General features: G+C 36.1%; 2 protein-coding genes across 6 annotated transcripts in view; one reads left to right on the top strand and one right to left on the bottom strand.

Moving 5' to 3' along the window:
* SLC2A13 (solute carrier family 2 member 13) overlaps positions 1 to 9,849 on the top strand; it is a 363,699-nt gene extending 353,850 nt beyond the window's left edge. For both annotated transcript variants that reach the window (XM_032347765.1, XM_032347764.1), the window contains 3 exons: positions 1,369 to 1,490; positions 1,607 to 1,759; positions 6,804 to 9,849. In XM_032347765.1, the coding sequence (XP_032203656.1) occupies positions 1,369 to 1,490; positions 1,607 to 1,759; positions 6,804 to 7,030 (502 nt within the window). In that variant the 3' untranslated portion in view covers positions 7,031 to 9,849. The remainder of the gene's footprint in view (positions 1 to 1,368; positions 1,491 to 1,606; positions 1,760 to 6,803) is intronic.
* The window catches only part of C6H12orf40 (chromosome 6 C12orf40 homolog), a 134,387-nt gene continuing 121,843 nt past the window's right edge, over positions 7,939 to 20,482 (bottom strand). For 2 of the 4 annotated variants that reach the window (XM_032347769.1, XM_032347767.1), the window contains exons 12-13: positions 19,338 to 19,468; positions 13,043 to 13,121 (exon numbers count right to left, since the gene is read on the bottom strand). In XM_032347769.1, the coding sequence (XP_032203660.1) occupies positions 13,106 to 13,121; positions 19,338 to 19,468 (147 nt within the window). In that variant the 3' untranslated portion in view covers positions 13,043 to 13,105. Of the gene's footprint in view, positions 8,027 to 12,418; positions 12,577 to 12,900; positions 13,122 to 19,337; positions 19,469 to 20,482 lie in introns of those variants that run through there. The other 2 variants (XR_004286905.1, XM_032347768.1) reach the window with 2 other exon arrangements.

The raw sequence follows: 20,482 nt of genomic DNA, 5'->3' as shown, positions 1-20,482 counted from the left end.
GGGTATAAAACAGAATGTGTTTTTTTATCGAGGTATATAATTAACCTGTAACATCGTATTTAGTTTCAGGTAGACCACATGATTTGGCATTAAACATCCATCATCATAAATTATTTACAAATGTTTCTTGTCATGAGACCCTTTAAGACGTACTCTCTAAACAACTTTCAGACATGCAATGCAGTATTATTAACTGTAGTTGCCATGCAGTTCATTACCTTCCATGACATTTTTTAACTGGAAGTTTGTACCTTTTGACCCATTTCAATTCTCCAAACTCTGTGCCCCAGCAACCATAAATCTGTTCTCTCTATCTATGACATGGCTCAGTATTTTTGTTTAGATTGCATATACAAGATCATATGGTATTTATTCAGGTAGCATAATGCCCTCAAGGTCCATCCATATTATTACAGATGGCAAAAATTCCTTAAGGCTGACTCATGGTGTGTATGTGTGTGTTTGTGTATACATACACACACATTTTCTTTATCCATTCATCCATCAGTGGACACTCAGGTTGCTTTCATATCCTATTGTAAATAATGCTGCAGTGAACATGCAGGTGGATATATCTTTCGAGTTAGTGCTTTCATTTTCTTCAGATAAATACCCAGAAGTTGTTTTGCCGAATCATATGGTAGTTTTAATTTTTTGAGGAACCTCCATCCTGTTTTCCATAGTGACTGCACCAATATACATTCTCATCAGTTTGTGCACAAGGGTTCCTCATTCTCCACATCCCCACCAACACTTGTTATTCATCTTTTTTGATGGTAGCCGTTCTAACAGGTGGGAAGTGATATTTCATTATTTTGGTTTTGATTTGTATTCCCCTGATGATTAATGATGTTGAACACTTTTTCCTGTACCTGTCATCTATATGCAATGTCCACTTAGATCCTCTGACCATTTTTTTAAAAGATTAATTTATTTTGAGAGAGAGAGTGGGGAGGGAGGGGGGAGAGAATCTCCATTGAGCACGGAGCCTGACTCACATGGCTCAGTCTCAGGACACTGAGAGCTGAGCCAACACTGAGGATCATGACCTGAATCGAAACCAAGAATCAGATGCTCAATCAGGTGCACACTACTGACCATGTTTTAAATTGGATTGTTTTTTGTTTTTTGCTTTGAGTTGTACACACAGTGTATTTTTCTCTTGAGTTATATTCAGATCTAAAGTGTTCTATGTGAGGTTTATAGCTAATACTGTATATTTAATCTTAATTTTTTTTTCAAGAAAAACATCTTGGACCCTTTTCCTTAATGATATTAAGGAACTTTCAGATATATCCAAGATATATATACACATTGAATTTCTGTAACTATACCCTAAAACATTATTTTTATTGCTATATTTTTCAGGTGTGAGAATGAAACCAAATTTAAAACAGAAGATGTATTTTGGGCTTACAATTTCTGCCCTACACCATACTCCTGGACTGCACTTCTGGGCCTTATTTTATATCTTGTTTTCTTCGCACCTGGTAAACAAAGGCTTTGTGTTGTATTAATTAAAGTGTCTCTTTTTAGAGGGGACAAACTACTTTTTTTCAGATTCTAAACTACTTTACTGAAATTTTTAGTTTCATATTTTTCTCAGGAATGGGACCAATGCCTTGGACTGTGAATTCTGAAATATATCCCCTTTGGGCAAGAAGTACAGGAAATGCATGTTCATCTGGAATAAATTGGATTTTCAACGTTCTGGTTTCACTGACATTTTTACACACAGCAGAGTATCTTACATATTATGGTAAGAGAATATTTTTCTCATCTATAGTTTCATTTTTATTTTTCCTCCTCTTTTTATACATGCTATCATTTGTGTTTGAAAGTGTAGATGGTTATATTTTTGCTATTATAAGTAATCTCTATGTGGTTCCTTCCTTCCCCAAAGGCCTTGAAAATGTACGTGGAAAATATAAAAGGAATTCTCCTTTCCTAAGCAGCACTCCTTCTTGTCCCTCAGTGCTTTAGAGCCTTAACCCACCTTCCAACCCAAACATCTCCCAGCTCTCTCCCCAGTTGGAAATCTTCACAGCAGTGCTTTTAGTTTAATGAAGAAACCTAAACAACAGAACATGGTAGAAAGGAGGCAGGTGGGGAATCTAAGGGCTAATGCTTGAAGATGTCTCGTGACGGAGATGGAGTCATGTCCAAGTAGCTCCCCCAAAGGTCATGCTATGATTTATACCTTCCACTGTATCATCCATGCTGTTCAGGTTACAGCATGTTAATTTCAGCATCCACTAAGAGCAGCACTTACCACTGCCTGAAGCATAAACCTAACAGAGGTGTTTATGTGCAAATGTGTGGACCATAACTCAAAACAGTATTAGGAAGTGGCTGAGACAGGAAAAAACTTCAGGAAGCTACTTCAAGTCCATTTCTATTAAAACAAAAAGACTTTCTCTTTAGCAACAGAATTTCTTCATTATATGTATGAGTTTACAGTTTGTAATTGGATTCTAAAAGATGAAATGTGAGGTTTTTATTCTAATCTCCCCATAAGTCTCTGTATGTATAGGGATTATCTCTTGCTTATACCAGTTCTCTGATCCCTTACCCATCACTCACCCTACCTCATCCCATGCTCCGGGCACTTAAATTCCTTTTTGCAAGAACCCACACACACCCCTCACAGTTGGACCATAAATGTTTGGAACTCGGGCCAGGACTTATGCCTTGTTCACCATTACACTAGTCCCAGTGCCTTCCTGGGCATTCCTGTTCACTGGGCATTCACAGGTGTCTGTCAAATGAATAAATATGCGGAAGAATTTTAATATGAAGAAACATTATATGAATCTGTTCCTTCTCATTCTCAACATCCGTATTGGTATTTATTATCTTTATAAAACTCTTGTGTCACCCAGTGAACTTTTAGAAATTTAGAAACATTAAAAAAGGAAATACACTGGCATTTGAAACTGGATATGTATTTCATATATTCAGTTTTAACCCATTGGCAATTAGAACTTTTTACATAAATTCAAAAACCTATCTTTCTGAGACCATAAATATTTACACAATAAATATTTACCCATATTTGCTAGTTCTTGAGAATGCTTATTTTTTTTGTTTGTTTTGGAGAATTCTTAAATATTTAAAGACCTAAATATGGGGTAACATCTTAAGTCATAGACCAAAAGTCTACAAGGCAAGGCATTTGTTACCAGAGTGCCTTTCTCTCAAATTTATGCTGCCTGAACAACATGAGGCAACAGAAATAAAATTTAAATAGCTCATAGCCAGGCTTCTTTGAGAAATATCCAGTTAGAACAAACTGGTGGTTGCCAGAGAGGTAGGGGCTGGAGGGGATGGGCAAAATGATTGGTAGGAGGTACAGGCTTCCAGTAATGGAATGAAAAAGTCCCGGAGATGGAAAGTACAGCATAGGGCATATGATCAATGGTACAGTAATAGCAGTATTAGTGTGGTGACAGATGGTAGCTATACTTGTGAGCACAGCATAAGATAGAGTTGTGGAATCACTATGTTGCACACTGGATACTAGTGTCAACTGCACTTTCATTTAATATATTTATATATATAATAAAGAACTATATCCGGGTAGAAGCAGATTTTGCTTTGCATTAAGCCAAGCTTCAATTATGTCGGCACACTGGTCCATTAGGTCTACTGCTCGCTAGAAGCGGAACAACATTTAAGTTTAGATAGTTTTTTCCCTGTTTTTGGATCTGAATTTTAATCTACATGTTATTGGTTTATGTAAGGTGCATGTTTCTATTCCTCATTTACCAAACACATGCCATAATGAAGTATTTCTCTTGAAATATGCAGGTCTTTTATTTTCTCCAGATTTTGGTTTCCTTTCTAAACTGTACTGCTTAGATAGTCTGTCTGCCTTGGACCTCATGCACTAGTGTTTATTACTAAAAACTGTCACCAGTATACCATTTTATGTATAGCACTGTGAATACTAAATACTAAATCTACCAGTTAGATCCCTTGGAAAGGATTGTATCAAAGTTCCTATACTGAAATACTGAAATTCAGTCACATATGATCTTGATTCCTCATTATGTATAATTCAATTAAACATTTGCTTAAATCCAAAACTTGTTATAGGACTCTAATAAGATTTACTTCCTTCAGAACAAAGCTAAGGAATATGTGCACTTAACAATCCTGACAGACTCATTACAGACAATTTTTTTTTTCATTTTCATTCCAAAAAGAAATGCTAAGTAAGTTTACATAATTGACTTGGCCATTATTTGGAGTGGGTCGCAACCACCCAACCCCAGTTGGCCCTTGCCCCTGGGGCTTACCCATACGTCTCACCAGTGGAGCACACTTAGGAAGTTTTGGTATTTGCCCACTTTAGTTTCTTCAGATTCTATAAAAGTTCTTATATTTTAATAGCATTTCCTTGATGTTGTTTGGCTTGGGAATCTGGGTCACAGCCATGAAGCCCTATGGCCTTTTAAGAATTTTCCTAATCCATCTAATTGTTTTTAACTATAGGGTTGAGCACTGAAAGATTTGTTATTTTTCTTTATGCCTGTTCCTAAATTGTGAAACATGGTATGTGTTTCCTCAATATTATAGTTTATAAAGCCAAACCTAGTTTTCTCTGTTAGAGATTTTGGAGTTTAGCAGCCTGATTTATTCTAAAATGTTTTACCATCTGCACTTATTTTTCCTGTGTTATCATCATGATTACCATCCTTTCTTTATCCCTCCCTGTTAAAGATTCCATTTCTCTTCCCACAAGTTTCACTTCTCTGTAATCAAACATAGGACTGTATCTCCTTTCATTTTTCCCCCTAAATCCCCACATTATCCAAGATCTAGCTTGTCAGTATCACCTTTTTTATGAAAACTTTCCCAGTGTTTAAGTCCTACTAATATCATTCTATGCTAATAGTAACCCTTCTTCCCTAGTCATTTAGTGGAATTTGATAATGCTATCCCCTTTTTTGGAATTCTGATAGGCATGTAACATCATACATTAATTATTTCTGTTGTTTGCAGTTGGGCAGGGCAGGGCAGCAGTTATTTTCTGCATTAGATGAGGAAACCAAGGTCAAGAGAATTTAAGAAACTATCCTAGGAGTCTGCCTGTGTCACTTTGTGACTTTCCAATCCACACTCTCTACAGATCCTTCCTCTCACTGTAATTCAGTCATGCATCCCAGGTGACCTAGTACTATTTTCTGATTATTTACCAAGTATAAGACATGTCTGTTTAACATGAACCAAAACAAATGAAATAAAGGACCCCTATAGGTGTAAATGGAGTTTTTAACCGAGAATGTGATTTAATCCAGCATTTTAAGAGTCTTATAGCTTCTGATGATTTAATCTAACAAACTGTCATAATCTAACAAACTGTCATAATTTAATCAACCCTTTCATGTTTTTTCAAAATCTCATAATTTACCTCTTTTTCGCTTTTCTCATAACTCCTTCTCATTTCAGAGCAGATTCTTTCAGGTGGACTACAAGGCAAGTTCAGCAGTTCAGCAGCATTTTTCCTCCATGGTTTCCTTTTCCTGAAATGGTGCTTATAGGCATGTCTTTAAGAAAGTAGTCTTGGGGCACCTGGATACTCAATTGGTTGAGCGTCCAACTCGCGTCCAACTCTTGTTTTTAGCTCAGGTCATGATCTCAGGGTCATAGAATCCAGCCTCGAGTTGGGCTCCACACTCAGCAGGGAGTCTGTCTGAGATTCTCTCCCTCACTGCCTGCCCCTCCCCACCCACACGAGTGCCTGTGGTCTCTTAAAAAAAAAAAAAGTAGCCTTGGGCGCCTGGGTGGCTCAGTGGGTTAATCCGCTGCCTTCGGCTCAGGTCATGATCCCAGGTTCCTGGGATTGAGTCCCGCATTGGGCTCTCTGCTTTGGCGGGAAGCCTGCTTCCCCCTCTCTCTCTCTGCCTGCTAGTGCTCTCTGTCAAAAAAAAAAAAAAAAAAAAAGTATTCTTAATAATGTCTTTCCCAGGGGCGCCTGGGTGGCTCAGTGGGTTAAAGCCTCTGCCTTCGGCTCAGGTCATGGTCCCAGGGTCCTGGGATAGAGCCCACATCAGGCGCTCTGCTCAGCAGGGAGCCTGCTTCCTCCTCTCTCTCTGCCTGCCTCTCTGCCTACTTGTGATCTCTGTCAAATAAATAAATAAAATCTTAAAAAAAAAGTGTTAAAAACAAAATGTCTTTCCCATTCTGTAATGATTCAACAGAATGAGAAATATTATTCAGGTCTTTAACTGCTCTGTTTTGCTTAAAGCTTGATTTTTGAAATATGTCTTTATATTTTCTAGTTTAGCCCTTCATTTCAGATCTATTTACCCAGTGTATTCAATCTGGCAGTGAACAAAAGCACATTTATTTCTAGACCCTCCAATGTGTCAGGTACCATTCTAGGCACTGGGGACCCAAACACAAACAAGCCATACAGCCCTCGAGGAGATCAGTTTTGACACTGAAGCAGAAGAACACATCTCCCTCAAAGTGCCTGCAGTTTAGCAGACAAGACAAACACAAATTCATGCAGACAATTATAATACTTTTTGATAATGATGATGGGGGCCTCAGCAAAGTGCTTTAAAAATACATAGTAGAGAACAATGATCTCTAGCCAGGGAAGTAAGGAGAGATTCAAAGCAGAAGTTATATCTGAACCTAGAGCTTGAAAAGTAACAGTAAAGCAGGCTGGTAGTTATTTCTTGATCCATGTCAGACCAGTTAGGCACAATTGACCAGAAAGAAAAGTCAAAATCAAGTACTTTTTCCAACATAGGACTGTACCTACAAATACGTATTATTTTCCATTGCAGGAGCCTTCTTCCTTTATGCTGGATTCGCTGGTGTGGGACTCCTTTTCATCTATGGCTGTCTTCCTGAGACCAAAGGGAAAAAATTAGAAGAAATCGAATCACTCTTTGACAACAGGTTATGTACATGTGGCGCTTCAGATTCTGATGAAGGGAGATATATTGAATATATTCGGGTGAAGGGAAGTAACTATCATCTTTCTGACAACGATGCTTCTGATGTAGAATAATTTTCAGATGCTGATTTATTTAGGTATTTAAACAAACCTGGGGGACAAAAGCAGCAATTGGTGACCTCAATGCCCTGCTTTTAATCTGGTTCTTTCCACAGTCTAGTTTTGAATGACCTCATAATCTAAAATATTTGATTAGGAGGAAGATACAACCATGATGACATTTTTTTTTCACAAGCAGAAATATAAAACAATATTTAGGGATTTTAAACTAATAATTACTGAACAAATGTATGTAATTCCTTCCTGAGGTAGTCTAAAATGAATATTGTATCCAGTGACTTCAGTGGTATCCTTTTTTCCTAAAACCATATATAATTATTAGTGGCAATAGAATCAGTGCTATTCTAGCTTAATTGTATGATATACTTATGAAGGAGGATTCTGGGATAAGATCCGAGGGTGTCTTCTGTCAAAACATGGCCTGTTGGCCCTAAATTTTCCTAAGGACAAGAAGCGTATCTGTGATCAGCTATTAGAAAGATTCTGTTTAAGCTTTCAACAAATTCAAAAGTACCTCATACAGAGGCACAATTGTCCTTATCTCCTGTGGATTCCACATTTTGGTCTCTCTCTCCAAATCAGATCTTGAGAGTTCTTCAGAAACTGACTCTGCACAGGACCTTTTGAACATTATGAAAAGCAGGTCTTTTAGGGTTTATTTTCATACATATTTTTTGCATTGGTGATAAGTATACATTTGCACAGATAAGGTAGCAAGTTTTGATAAGTATATTTTATTGCTAGAAAGAAAGAAAGAAAACATTTTTATGGATCCCTGATATGAGTTAGTCACTTAGGTATGCAACTATAAACACAAAATAGCACCAGATCTTTGACTGTGTTTCAGGGTTTCTGTTCATGCCAAAATCACCTGATGCTTACCATGCCTTCACTCATCGCCTCTGGAGTCCTACTATTTGTGCCTTCATTTGTGTTAATATAAATAGTTGCTAGCAGACTATTTTTCCCCTTCTTTTAATCGAGTAATTCCTGAAGCAAAAAAGAAAGAAAGAAAATCAGTGACAGATAATCCAGCTGTTACTGATGTTTTAATTAAATAGTGGGACAAATTTTTTCCTTAGGGTTTTTTTAGTAACTCTTAAGGGAACTGTGACATTACTTAATAATACTATAGTCTTTTTTTTTTTTTTTTTTACTTTAAGAACATAAACTCATTTTTATTTTGCACACCCTTTTCTCATTTTCCCTGACAGTTTATCAAAAAAAGACATAGATATGTCTGTGGGTGTTTCCTTTTTCTCATACTTGCTTGGACTTTTTTCCTTCTTGTCTAAAAATTGGGATTTTCTATTGGAACAGATTAATGGTTCTAATATAGTATACATTGCTACAATGTCTTCTCAAAATGTTTGTTGGTTTTTATGCCCATTCATCAATGAACTCTAATTTTTGCTCTTGAGAGCTATTCAGAATATAAAAAATTACTTGCTAATTCCAATGAAAATATGAATGAATTGTCTGGGGCCAGATAAGAATATGTAAGTTTGATGGACTTTAATATGGCTCTAAACTTCTAATAAGGTACTCTTTGGAGTGAAAAGATGGCTATCTCTAAATTCAGTGTGTTTCTGCCAGTCTCCAAGATGTTTTGTTCTTCGCTTGAAGTCTGGTTTATTCCTAGCACTATTATCAAAACTGAAGATGTAGCCAAGGAGGTTTGTTCTCATAGCCACCAGGAATATGGTAACCGCTTGAACTGTCATTTTACTGGTCTAAATATCCTTCAGCCAAAAAAAAAATGTTTTCTTCCTTTGATCATTTCATATATTAAAAAAATTTTAGAGAGTTGTTTTCCCCTGAATTAGGTGCTTTGACAGTTGATTTCTAAGGGGATATTAATATTGATCTTTTCCCCCAGAAAAGGAGATGTGATTTAACAGAGAAAATCACTGATATTTCTTATCCCATAAGAAATATCTTATCTGTGTAATATTTCACACAGGTAAAGTGGAAAATGAGCTATTGTGTGGTAAAATCAGAATATGATGGGAAGAAAAAATATTTAGACCAATAAAGTGCTCTCTAAAAATGTATTTTTCTGATTTATCCAAATTGCCTCAATTCTTCTCTTTATTACATGCATAGCCTTAACTATATGCTTATGTACTCAGCTGTGCTGAATGCACAGTAACTTTATTAAAGGAGCAACTGGACTTTTATTATTTCTTAAAGCAGAACATGGCCTGTTCTCCCTGACATAAGCAAATCGTATATTCAACTTTATATCCATAACTGCATATAGTAGCAGGGAAGATTAGCCACATTCTCCTTTATTCTCCTCAACCTCTCCTTTAAAGGACTATTTGTTATTTATATAGTGACAAAGACAAATTTCCATATCTTTGAAGTACAAGACAGTTGGCACAGTATAAAGATTATTTATAATTTTTTTAAAAACAACTACTTAAAAAGAAACCTTATACAATTAGAGTATTATTTTTAGATTTGGTGAACCTTTATAATATAATAAAAATTAAGTATTTGAATTTTGCAGGTTTTTTTATATTATGTACCTTTTAAGTTCTCAGCATCTTTGGCTACCACCACCAACTTGAAAACATTCCATTTGAAATACCATCAAATGTATATTTTGTAGGACAATTTATATATGGTATGATTTGACCTACCATATTATAACAGATTAAGCATCATGCTTTTAACCAAAATTAAGGTTTCCTTCTAAGCATGCTGCAAATTCACTAGAGACCTATTGTGTTTTAGGAACACGTAGTAAAGAAAGTCGTAACCCCTATTTGAGGCTTAGCTTGGTGGCTGATGAGATCTACCATAGACTAAAGAGAATATAACCCTTCACCTGCATTTGAACACATAGGGCTGAATGTGCTGTCAGATAAATTTTAAAGATTTGGTATTAATATTTTTCTTCAACACAAGCATTCCTAATAATTTTGACTGTTGCACCTTAGTAATTAATTACCCAAAACATTATTTTTAATGTATTTGTAAAAGATCTAAATCAAAACTAAATTTAAAAGGTAGTATTTCCGTTTGTAATTTTGTTCCCAGCCATATGCAATAATTAGTCCCCTGATGGAAAATGCTATGACAGTAATGTTGTCAAGTGCTTTTTCATAATTTTATTTTACCACTGAGCTAGATTTTAGTGTATGGAGTCTAAATATTATTTTTTAAGTTACTCTAAAATGAGAATTCAATTAAAACAAAAAATTTAGAAGTTGCTTACTATCATTTCAAAATCCATTATCTAGAGGAAGAATGAAGAGGAAAAATGTAAACTGACAACTTACTCTTTGGCTTTTATATTGGAAAGTAAAATTGAAATGTAATTATAGATTCTAGGGGGAGGATATTCTAAAAAATACTATCTATATCTTATCTAAGAAAGTCTCACAGCTTAATGAAACTAATGGCTTAAAATACCATAATATAGTGACAGGGAGTGGAAGGATTTTTATCACATTGGCACAGTAATTAAGAACAATTAATGAGATTTTTGTTATAATCAGTTCTATTTTTTTTAACTGTTTTCCTGATTAGAAAATCTCAAATTCTACTTAGCACCTAACAACTTACATTTATACAGCTGTTGCAACAAGTTTTCAGTTTTTATCTTTTTACTACCTGCAAATAAAAAAAAATGACCTAGCAGGCCCATGACAGAGAATTCATAACATGTGCTTTATAGAAGGATCTATTAAACAGTGGATAAAATATATAGCTGCTGCCTATGAAAAGACTTAGAATTCTTCTCTGGATTGATTTTAATGTCCTGTTTTCTTTTTTATCAGTTTTTTTAGCCTCATGTACAAAAATGTCAAGCTAGTTTGATGAAGTGATCAGTTGGTAACAACAGATCAATTATCAGTACTTTCAGTTCTTCTGGGTGAGAAATATTGCTGTTTTCTGGAAATAGCAATCATTTAAAAATGCCAAATAGCTAACTGCTACCAACTCTCTTTTACATTGTCTTTTAGAGGGGGAAATATTTGTGTGCCAGTAATCATCAAAGAGATATTTTGTAAGAGTGTTAATGATGTTCAGAAATACATGAGAGAATTTTATCCTCTTAATTTGCCTGTGAGTGTAGAATGGTGTAATTCCTATAAATCTTTATATGTATAAAGCAGTCTTGCACTTGAGTAATTTGTCTATGGAATGTTCAATAACTACTTTCTTTAGCAGTAATATTCATATATTTATTTCACACAGTTAAGTTCATGTGTTTGATTTTTGTCATATCAGTATGAGAAAAAGGAATGCAGCTTACAAGTACTTATAAACCGATATTTTGTGAAGTTTTATGATTTTAGTAAATTTAACATCATTCCATCTCATTTGAAGGTTAAAAAAAAAAAATAAGACTTAACTCTAGCCAAAGTAGAACTTTATATTCTACATGTCCAAACTGGTTCCTAGAGGCTTTTGGACTATATATCACATTTGATGTTATAGTATCTTTATTTGTAATAAATGTTCAAATTTCTATTTAAAAGCTCTAATGTACATCTAGATTAAATCAAGAGTTTTATGCTTTTAAAATATGTATTTCAAAATGTATATTTTAATTTGAGTGCATGTTATATATAGTATTTAATACTTCACATGTCTTGGAAAATTCAATATAAATATTTATTCTTACATGTGACATATGGGGTATCTCTTAAAAATTATGACTATGTATCATTCCCTTCAAAGTCATTCTAGCCTATAGCTGTATCAAAAGTATTGTATATTTTATGGAAATTTAGTGATGTATATGTAAATTTTTTAAGTTATTTTATTGAAGTTCAATCTTTACATAAAATTAAAATCTTTTTTTAAAAAAAGTGTCAGTGCCAGAACTGTAAATGAAAATAATCAAATAAAAGTTATGACAATTCATTAGTCATTTATCTCCTTTGCACTTTTCTATTTCCTGATTCTCTTCCTTTGATTTTAGGATCTAAGTTACACAGGAAAGGCATCTACAAAATTTCCTTATCTCTATATATTTATATATTTATATATTTATTCTTACTCATTTTAATTATATTTTACCTCTTTTTAACATGGATAAACTCAACTATCTTTAAAAATAAATATAATACCTAAAAATTATTCTAAGGAATTATTCTAATAAATATAAAACTTTGAAATGAAATGCTTTCGGAACCCTTGAGATATTATTTCTGGTTGTTGTCAAAACCAGATGTGACATAAGCCATTATGTTGGGTTGACAAAAACTATTTGCTTTGTAAATAAAAACAAAATACCTGCTGGATGACCATCTGACAGTTCCTTTTGGAATTCTATTGGTCTCCATTGCCATTTTGCCCTAACTGTAGCTTTTATTAACAAGAATTTTCTATAGTATTATCTGGGCAGCTATTAAGACTTACCTCCATAGTTATGGTGTGCCATCCTAAGCCCAACTGTCAAAACAGCATGAGATCATCCCTTAAAGATACTAGATCACTTGTCCACAGGCTTACAGTAGAGATGGGATCTCATGTTCAGGTGGCTTCTCAAGGCACACAAAATTAAATTTTATTTTCTTCTGCAAAAAAAAAAGAAAAAGTGGAGGGGTACCTGGGTGGCTTCGTGGGTTATGCCTCTGCCTTCTGCTCAGGTCATGATCCAGGGTCCTGGGATTGAGCCCTGCATTGGGCTTTGTGCTTGGCCGGGAGCCTGCTTCCCCTTCTCTCTGCCTATTTGTGATCTCCCTCTCTCTGTCAAATAAATAATTTTTTTTTTAAAAAAACTTAAAAAAAAAAAGTGGAGTTGCATTTAATCAAGAATTCTGATGCCAGCAGATAAAGTAAAAATCCTACAGGAATGACCCAAGAAAATCCCATAAATTATGCATAAAGGCTCTACTCACCAGGACACCTAAATATTGCAGTACATATTTGCATCAGTGGTCAAAGTCCTCATTTAACTATACAGTCTTGTGGGGTAAACATTGTAGTGCTTTTCTGGGTACTAAACTTAAGTTCAGAACATTCTGATGACGTGCCCAAGATCACACATTAGGAAGTAGTACAGAACTTCTGTGTGGACTACACCAATAATCTTCCTCTCTGTCATCATTTGGGATGTCTTCTGGTCAGACCCAGGCAGAAAGATTACAAAATAGACATTGTGGAATTAATTCCTGTCTTATAACTCTTAAAAGGTATGCAGAGAAAGAATCAGATACCTCATTTTAACCTGGTCTATAGACACAAATTCTGAAAACCTTTGGAGATTTTTCTCCAAATATGAAGCACTGACTTACTCTTTGCCTCAATTCCTGTCTATGAAGTAGAAATGTTACTCTCTACCTCATGTATTTGTTACGGGGGTCATATTAGTTAACCATCTAAAGCACTTAGAGCAATAGCACATAGTAAGTGCTGGATAACCTTTGGTTGTTCTTAGTGTCATCCTTCACATGTTATCCCTGATGCTGCTAAAGTCTCACTGTCCAAAGCCCAAGCAAGGTGTTTATAAATTCCTCTCCTGGCAACAATTACAAGGAGCAGGAGCGCATGGGCTTGACATTATGTCATATACGCTGTATGACTGCAGCAGCCAAGCTCCTGCTGACCAGAATGGATGGAGCTGATATGGCCGACTACCCTGAGGTTCCTCTTCCCTTCTCCACCTCCTTCCCATGAGCATCCTCCTGAATGGCACAGTTAATGAAAAACACAACCTTCTCACAGTCTCCAGATTTAACAGGATTTAATACACAACTTCTCTGTGTGTGATCTCTGAATCAAGAAACAAAAATAAGTTCAGAATATCTCTTAGTAACCTATCATTTAAATTCCTTCCAGCATTTAAAAAATATTTTAAATTCTCTCCAAATGCTTTAAAAGGGGGGAGGAGTGGTACCTGGGTGGCTCAGTCAGTTGAGTGTACAGCTCTTGGTTTTGGCTCAGATCTAGAGCTCACGAATCATAAGATGGAGCCCACATCATGCTCTGCACTCAGCCGGGAGTCTGCTTGAAGATTCTCTCCCTCTGCCCCTCCCCCTACTCGTGGGCTCATGTGCTCTCACTCTCAAATAAATCTTTTTTAAAAATTCTCTCCAAATAAAAAATGACATTAATCCTTTATTAAGTGGCTATCCTGAAATTAAGCTATTATAAATGCTATGAGTTCAACATGAAACACTGATACTATTTTTTACCTTTAATATTTCATCTGCTTTTCCACTACACTCACAAAAAAACTGCACAATAATCAACATGCAGAGCAAGTTAATTTTTTACATGAAAGAAAATACTGACATGTTTTACTTCTAGCAAATGGATACTAAACCCAAAATAGATTTGTTAAAACAGTGGTTCTGAAAGCGTGGTCCTCAAACTAGAAGCACTGGAATCATCTGTGAGTTTGTTACAAATGAAAATCTGTGAGCCTCACCTGAGCTGAATCAGAATATCTGGGGAAATAGTCCAGGAAACTATATATTTTGAATTGAAATATAAATGACATATAACACTGTATAAGGTATACAATGCATTGATTTGATGCACATATTGCAAAATGTTTACCACCATAGTGTTAGCTAATAGGTCTACCACATCACATAATTATCATTTCTTTTTGTGGTAAACAATTAATCCAGTCTCTTAGCAACTCTGAAGTTTATTAATACAATACTGTTGTCTATAATCACTGTGCTGTGCATTAGCCCTCCAGGACCTATCTACTAGTTCCAAGTCTATACTCCTAAACAACCTCCCCAATCCTCACACCCCACCCCCTAGCCTCTGGTAACCACCATTCTATTCTGTTTTCCCAAGTTCACCTTTTTTTGGATCAGGGAACTGATCTTAAGAAACTCTCCAGATAATTCTTAAGCACACAATAGTGGAACCACTACATTCAATTTTTTAAATCAACACATTAAAAAGGAATCAGCTGCATTTTCTTTCAAATGGTTAGCTCATCTAGTGAATAATAAACTGAGTGGATTTATATGCAAGTTACTAAGGAATTCATAAAGCTAAGTCATTGCCACCTCAGGGGCTTTGCATGTGGTGTTACATCTGTCTAGCATGCTTGTTACCCCTATTCTTTGTGTCCTGTTTCTTCTTATCACTCAGGTTTCAGCTCAAAATCATCTCCTCTGAGAGCCTGTCTTGACTATATAATTTAATCACTCCCTCCTCCCCAATACATCATGCAAACTTGTTTTTTTTTTTCCCTAGTGTTTATCACTATTTGAAAATTATTTTTTAGTTCTTATCTGTTTCTCCCATGAGAATATACACTGCATGAAAGCAGGGAATTTGCATTATTCACTACTGACTCTCCACTCATACAGTGCCTAGCATATAGTATGTGCTCAGTAAAAATTTAAGGAACAAACGGATGTGTGCATCTCAGGTGCTCCTGTGGCCTACAAAGGAGCAGGGGGAAGTTTTAATGGGCTGGGGAAAAATCATTAAAATGATACCATGGGGGTTGCGGGGTTATGGACATTGGGTATGTGATATGAAGTGTGTAAACCTGGCGATTCACAGACCTGTACCCCTGGGGCTAATAATACATTTTATGTTAATAAAAAATTTTAAAATTTTTAAAAAATGATACCATGGTACCAGTCCAATATTAGAGAGCATGTTTCATAAATCAATCTCTGTATAGCAAAGCTGTTTTAATCAAACAGCAAATTCTATATGGCATATGAAGGCATGTGTATTCACATAAACACATTTGGATGACAAATTTGGTTTCTTTCTCCTATTAGAGGAGGAGAAAATCTAATTAGGATAGCAAGGAAGGTTGGGGTGAAATTTGTATCTTTTATACTATTCTATTTCTACATTCCTTTTATGGAATAAAAACACATATTCTATATACTTTATATACATTATTTTATCTTCTCTTCACAAAACCCTGTATAAAAAGTAGCATGATTATCCTTATTGTATGGATGAGGAAATAACCTCAGTCACAGAAAGTAAGTAACTTAAGTAAAACAGACAGGTCAATTTGTGCCAAAGTCATTTTTAACTAGTATTATTTATTTTCTTTTTTACAATGAACTTTATCATGGAAAATTTTATAATTGCCTCTACCTGAAAATTTTTATACTTTCCTTTTTCCTGCAAGGTCACTGGTTATGGACTTAGAAACTAAAACGTAACTACTGGATAAAACTGACAATAACATTTAGAAGTAAATATGAAAGGACTGTAATTTAAAGTCTAAAATGATCAGCAATTTCTAAAATATGCCCAAATTAACATTTATAAATTAACCCACAGAATCCTAATAAGCTTCCTTACTCTGAAGTCTGCTGTCTGAAGTTAAAATAACTATTCCAACTTTCTTTTCTTTAATGTTAGCAAGGTATATCTTTCTCCATCCCTTTACTTTTAATCTGCATGTGTCTTTATAATTAAAGTGGTTTCTTAAAGACAGCATACAGCTGGGTCTTATTTTTTGTCACCTGACAATCTGCTCTTTATTGGTGTATTTAGACTATTAACAGGGTGATGAAATATCTACCATGTTTGTTACTGTTTTCTATTTGTTGCTTTTGTTCTCTATTCCTATTTTTGTTTTCTACTTTTTCCATTTTTTGGGTTATTATTGAGCATATTATATTATTCCATTCCTCTTTTAGCATATCAAATATACTTTCATTTTAGTGGTTTCCCTAGAGTCTGCAATGTACATATGCAACTAATTCAAGTCCACTTACAAATAATATTACACTCTTTCACAGATTAGAAGAGTCAAATATTCCTAATTCCCCATCCCTTATGTCACTGATGTCATTCATTTCACTTGTACATAAGCTACACATTGCACACATTTTTGCTTTTGCTATTATTCCAAACAAACTTATCTGTTCAATCAACTAAGAATAGGAAAAATAAAAGCTTTTCCTTTACATTCATTCCTTCTCTAATGTCTTCTTTTCTTTATGCAGGTCCAAGTTTCTGATCTGTATCACTTTATCTCTGGAGAATTTTTCTTATTTTAACATTGTTTACAAGGCAGGTCTACCTGGCAACACATTCCCTCAATTTCTGTCTGAGAAAAAGTCTTTATCACTTTAGAAGGATACTTTTGCAGGATCTAGAATTCAAGGTGGTAGAGTTTTTCCTCTTATTTCAAATATTTCACTCTACTCTGTTTGTGTCCTTGGGCTTCTGGGAAGTCAGATGTAATACTCATCTTTGCTCTTTAAATAAGGTGTTTATGTCCTCCAGCTTTTGGAGAAAAGCTTTTATTGGAGAAAGAGTTTTCATCTTCATTTTCCACAGTTTGAAATATGACATGCCTGGGTGTAGTTGGATATTTTGTTGTTTTGATTTTTGTGGGGGTTTTTAGCATTTATATGAGCTTCCTAGATCCTTGGTTTGTTATGGGACATAAATTTGTCCATAAGTCCTTATAACCTGCAGTATTTCTTCTATTCCTTTCTCCTTATCATTCTAGTATTCTCCTTGTATGTATAACTTTGGTACTTACCCAAAGTTCTTGGATAGTCTGTGCAATTATTAAAAATCTTTTTTCTCTTTGCTTTTTAGTTTTAAGAGTTTCTACTAACATATCATCAAGTTTGGAGATTATTTCCTGAGCTATGTCTGGCCTATTAATGAATCCAACAAAGGCATGTTTTACTACAGTTACAATGTTTATCTCTAGCATGTTTTATTCTTTCTTAGAATTTCCATCTCTCTGCTTAAATTAACCAACTGTTCTTTCATGTTGTCTAATTTTTACATTAGAATCTTTTAAAAAATATATATATATATATTTATCTGACAGAGAGAGACCACAAGAAGGGGGAGTGGCAGGCAGAGGGAGAGAGAGAAGCAGGCTCCCTGCTGCAGGGCTCAGGCCATGGAATCATGACCTAAGCTAAAGGCAGTTAACTGAGCTACTCAGATGTCTCACATTAGAGTCTTTAATATCTTAGTCATAGTTGTTTAAAGTCTCAATCTGATGATTTCAATATCCTTACTATATCTGAATCTGGTTCTGATGTTTGCTGTCGCCTCAAACTGTTTTTTTTTTCCTTTTCGTATACTTTGTAATTTTTTGTTGAAACATGGACATGATGTAGTAGGTAAAAGATAAATAGGCCTGTAAATAGGCCTTTAGTGATATAGTGGTAAGGTGTAGGAGGAGAGGAACTGTTCCATAATCCTAAGAGAAGGTCTCAGTCTTAATGAGCCTGTGCCCCTGAGATATAAACTTCACAAAAAAATTTTCAGTTTTTTCTTTCCCTTTGGCAGGAGATGATGGCTAGAAAGAGCCGGAGTTGGGTAGTTTCTTTTCCCTTGGTCAATTAGACTCTGATAAAGCCCAATCAAGTTAGGCTCTGGTAACATATTTTCTCTTGAGGGCAGGCCTTGTTAAGAAGAATGGCTTGGGGTGCCTGGGTGGCTTAGTGGGTTAAGCCTCTGCCTTCGGTTCAGGTCATGATCTCAGGGTCCTGGGATCGAGTCCTGCATCAGGCTCTCAGCTCCGCGAGGAGCCTGCTTCCTCCTCTCTCTCTCTGCCTCTCTGCCTACTTGTGATCTCTATCAAATAAATAAATAAAATATTAAAAAAAAAAAAAAGAAGAAGAAGAAGAAGAAGAATGGCTTGCTTGGGCACCTGGGGGGCTCAGTTGGTTGGGCAACAGCCTTCAGCTCAGATCATGATCCTGGAGTCCCGAGGTCGAGTCCCACATTGGGCCCCCAGCTCCATGGAGAGTCTGCTTCTCCCTCTGACCTTCTCCTCTCATGCTCTCTGTCTCACTTTCTCTCTCTCTCAAATAAATAAAAGAAAAGAAAAAGAAAAAAAGAAGAACGGCTTGCTGTGGTCTATTTACAATTGATTCCTTTTCCCCTCCTCCCGCCAGGCACCTCAGAGAATCTTTCTCCAACCTTCACTGTTAGAACGTCGTAGAGCTCTTAGAAATAAAATTCAAAAAATGTAAGAAGCCTCACTATGACTGCACCCTTCTGGAATGTTTCACTTTCAGACTTGGCACACTGAGCCTCCAGCAATCCATCAGTTAATTTAGGTTTCCTACCTTGGCATTGGTTCCCATGAATGTTTCTGCTGTAGACTTTATGCTTAGGTAAATTGTGATTCTCTTTCTCTCTGTCCCCAATTGTGTGTGCAGTGATTTGCCCCATAACATCACTTTTCCATGTGGAAGAGTTGTTTATATTCAATTTGTTCGCCTTTTAATTGTTGTAAGGATGGGGTATGACCTTCCAAGCCCTTTATATACCAGACTGGAAACCTAATAAGCTTCCTCAACTTTGTAAAATACAATTTTAAAAACTCCAGGTGGGGTAGACACGATACCTTTTTGTGTGCTTTAAGAAGTCTTTTTCCCACCAGAAGGAATAACTGGGCAAGTGACCGGAAGACACTGAAGTCTTGTCAAAAGCATTCACCAAGAACATGGATGTTTCAGAGCTCCAAGGCAGGGGTACCTTTAGATACCAAAAATAAACAAATTACATTTATCTCTAAGGTTTAATCAGAAGTCTCAGGGAACCTGCAAGTGCCAACTGGAAAGCCCTCAAGTTGCTAGACAGTAGAGTTCATTTATCAAACACACCTAATAAACATAATTGGTATAACTGGTTAGTTACATGACCTCTTCCTCCCTCCATAAATAGCGGGGGGGGGGGGGGCAGTGTTCAACTGTAGAGAGGAACCTGGTTAACTTTCTAAACTAGCCTTTCTAAAAAAGCCTTCCAGACTTCTGGAGAAGATGGAAGAGTAGGAGGATCCTAAGCTCACTTCATCCCACAGATGTAACCAGGTAACACTCACATGAGTATAAAAAAACACAGAAAAGAACCTGAAGACTGACAGAACTCCCCACAGCTAAATGTAGAGAAGAGGCCACATCAAAGAAGGTAGTGAGGACAGAGATACAGTCCAGAGCCAAAGGGAACCGTCACACTGTCCACTGGAGGGAGGAACACCACAGGTGCAGAAACGGGACTGAAACAGATTCACACCACGGATCCCACAGGGGAAAGAAGACTCCCCATAACATTTGGCTTTGAAAACCAGAGGGACTGAAGAGTAAGTCCTTACAACCATAAGGACTTAAAACCTGGAACTTTAAAAATCAGTGGGCTCAGCTTAGGGAGACCTGGGGGTGGGGGGCAAGAGGAAATTTAGTCCCTGTTCTTAGAGAGACAGCAAAACAAACAGCCCCACAAAGATACAGCATAGAAGGAGCAGCTTGAAAATCCCTTGGGGCATACAGGAGGGAGATCTGTTTACTAATTCAGAGCATGTGCTGTAGATGCAGGGATCCTTAGGAGACTGGGAGTGTGGGGCACAAATGAGCCACTTCCCTCCCACACCTCCCAAGCTACCAAAACTAGCGAACTAACTTGCTAAAAATGAGCCCCACCCTGCATTCTCTGGCAGACAGGCCCCCTCCAGACAGGCCTCCACCTCAGGTCTCCTCCCACAGCAGACCAGCA

This window comes from Mustela erminea, chromosome 6 (assembly GCF_009829155.1).
Source record: "Mustela erminea isolate mMusErm1 chromosome 6, mMusErm1.Pri, whole genome shotgun sequence".
Lineage (NCBI taxonomy): Eukaryota > Metazoa > Chordata > Mammalia > Carnivora > Mustelidae > Mustela > Mustela erminea.
This window is presented reverse-complemented; position numbering and strand designations above follow the sequence as displayed.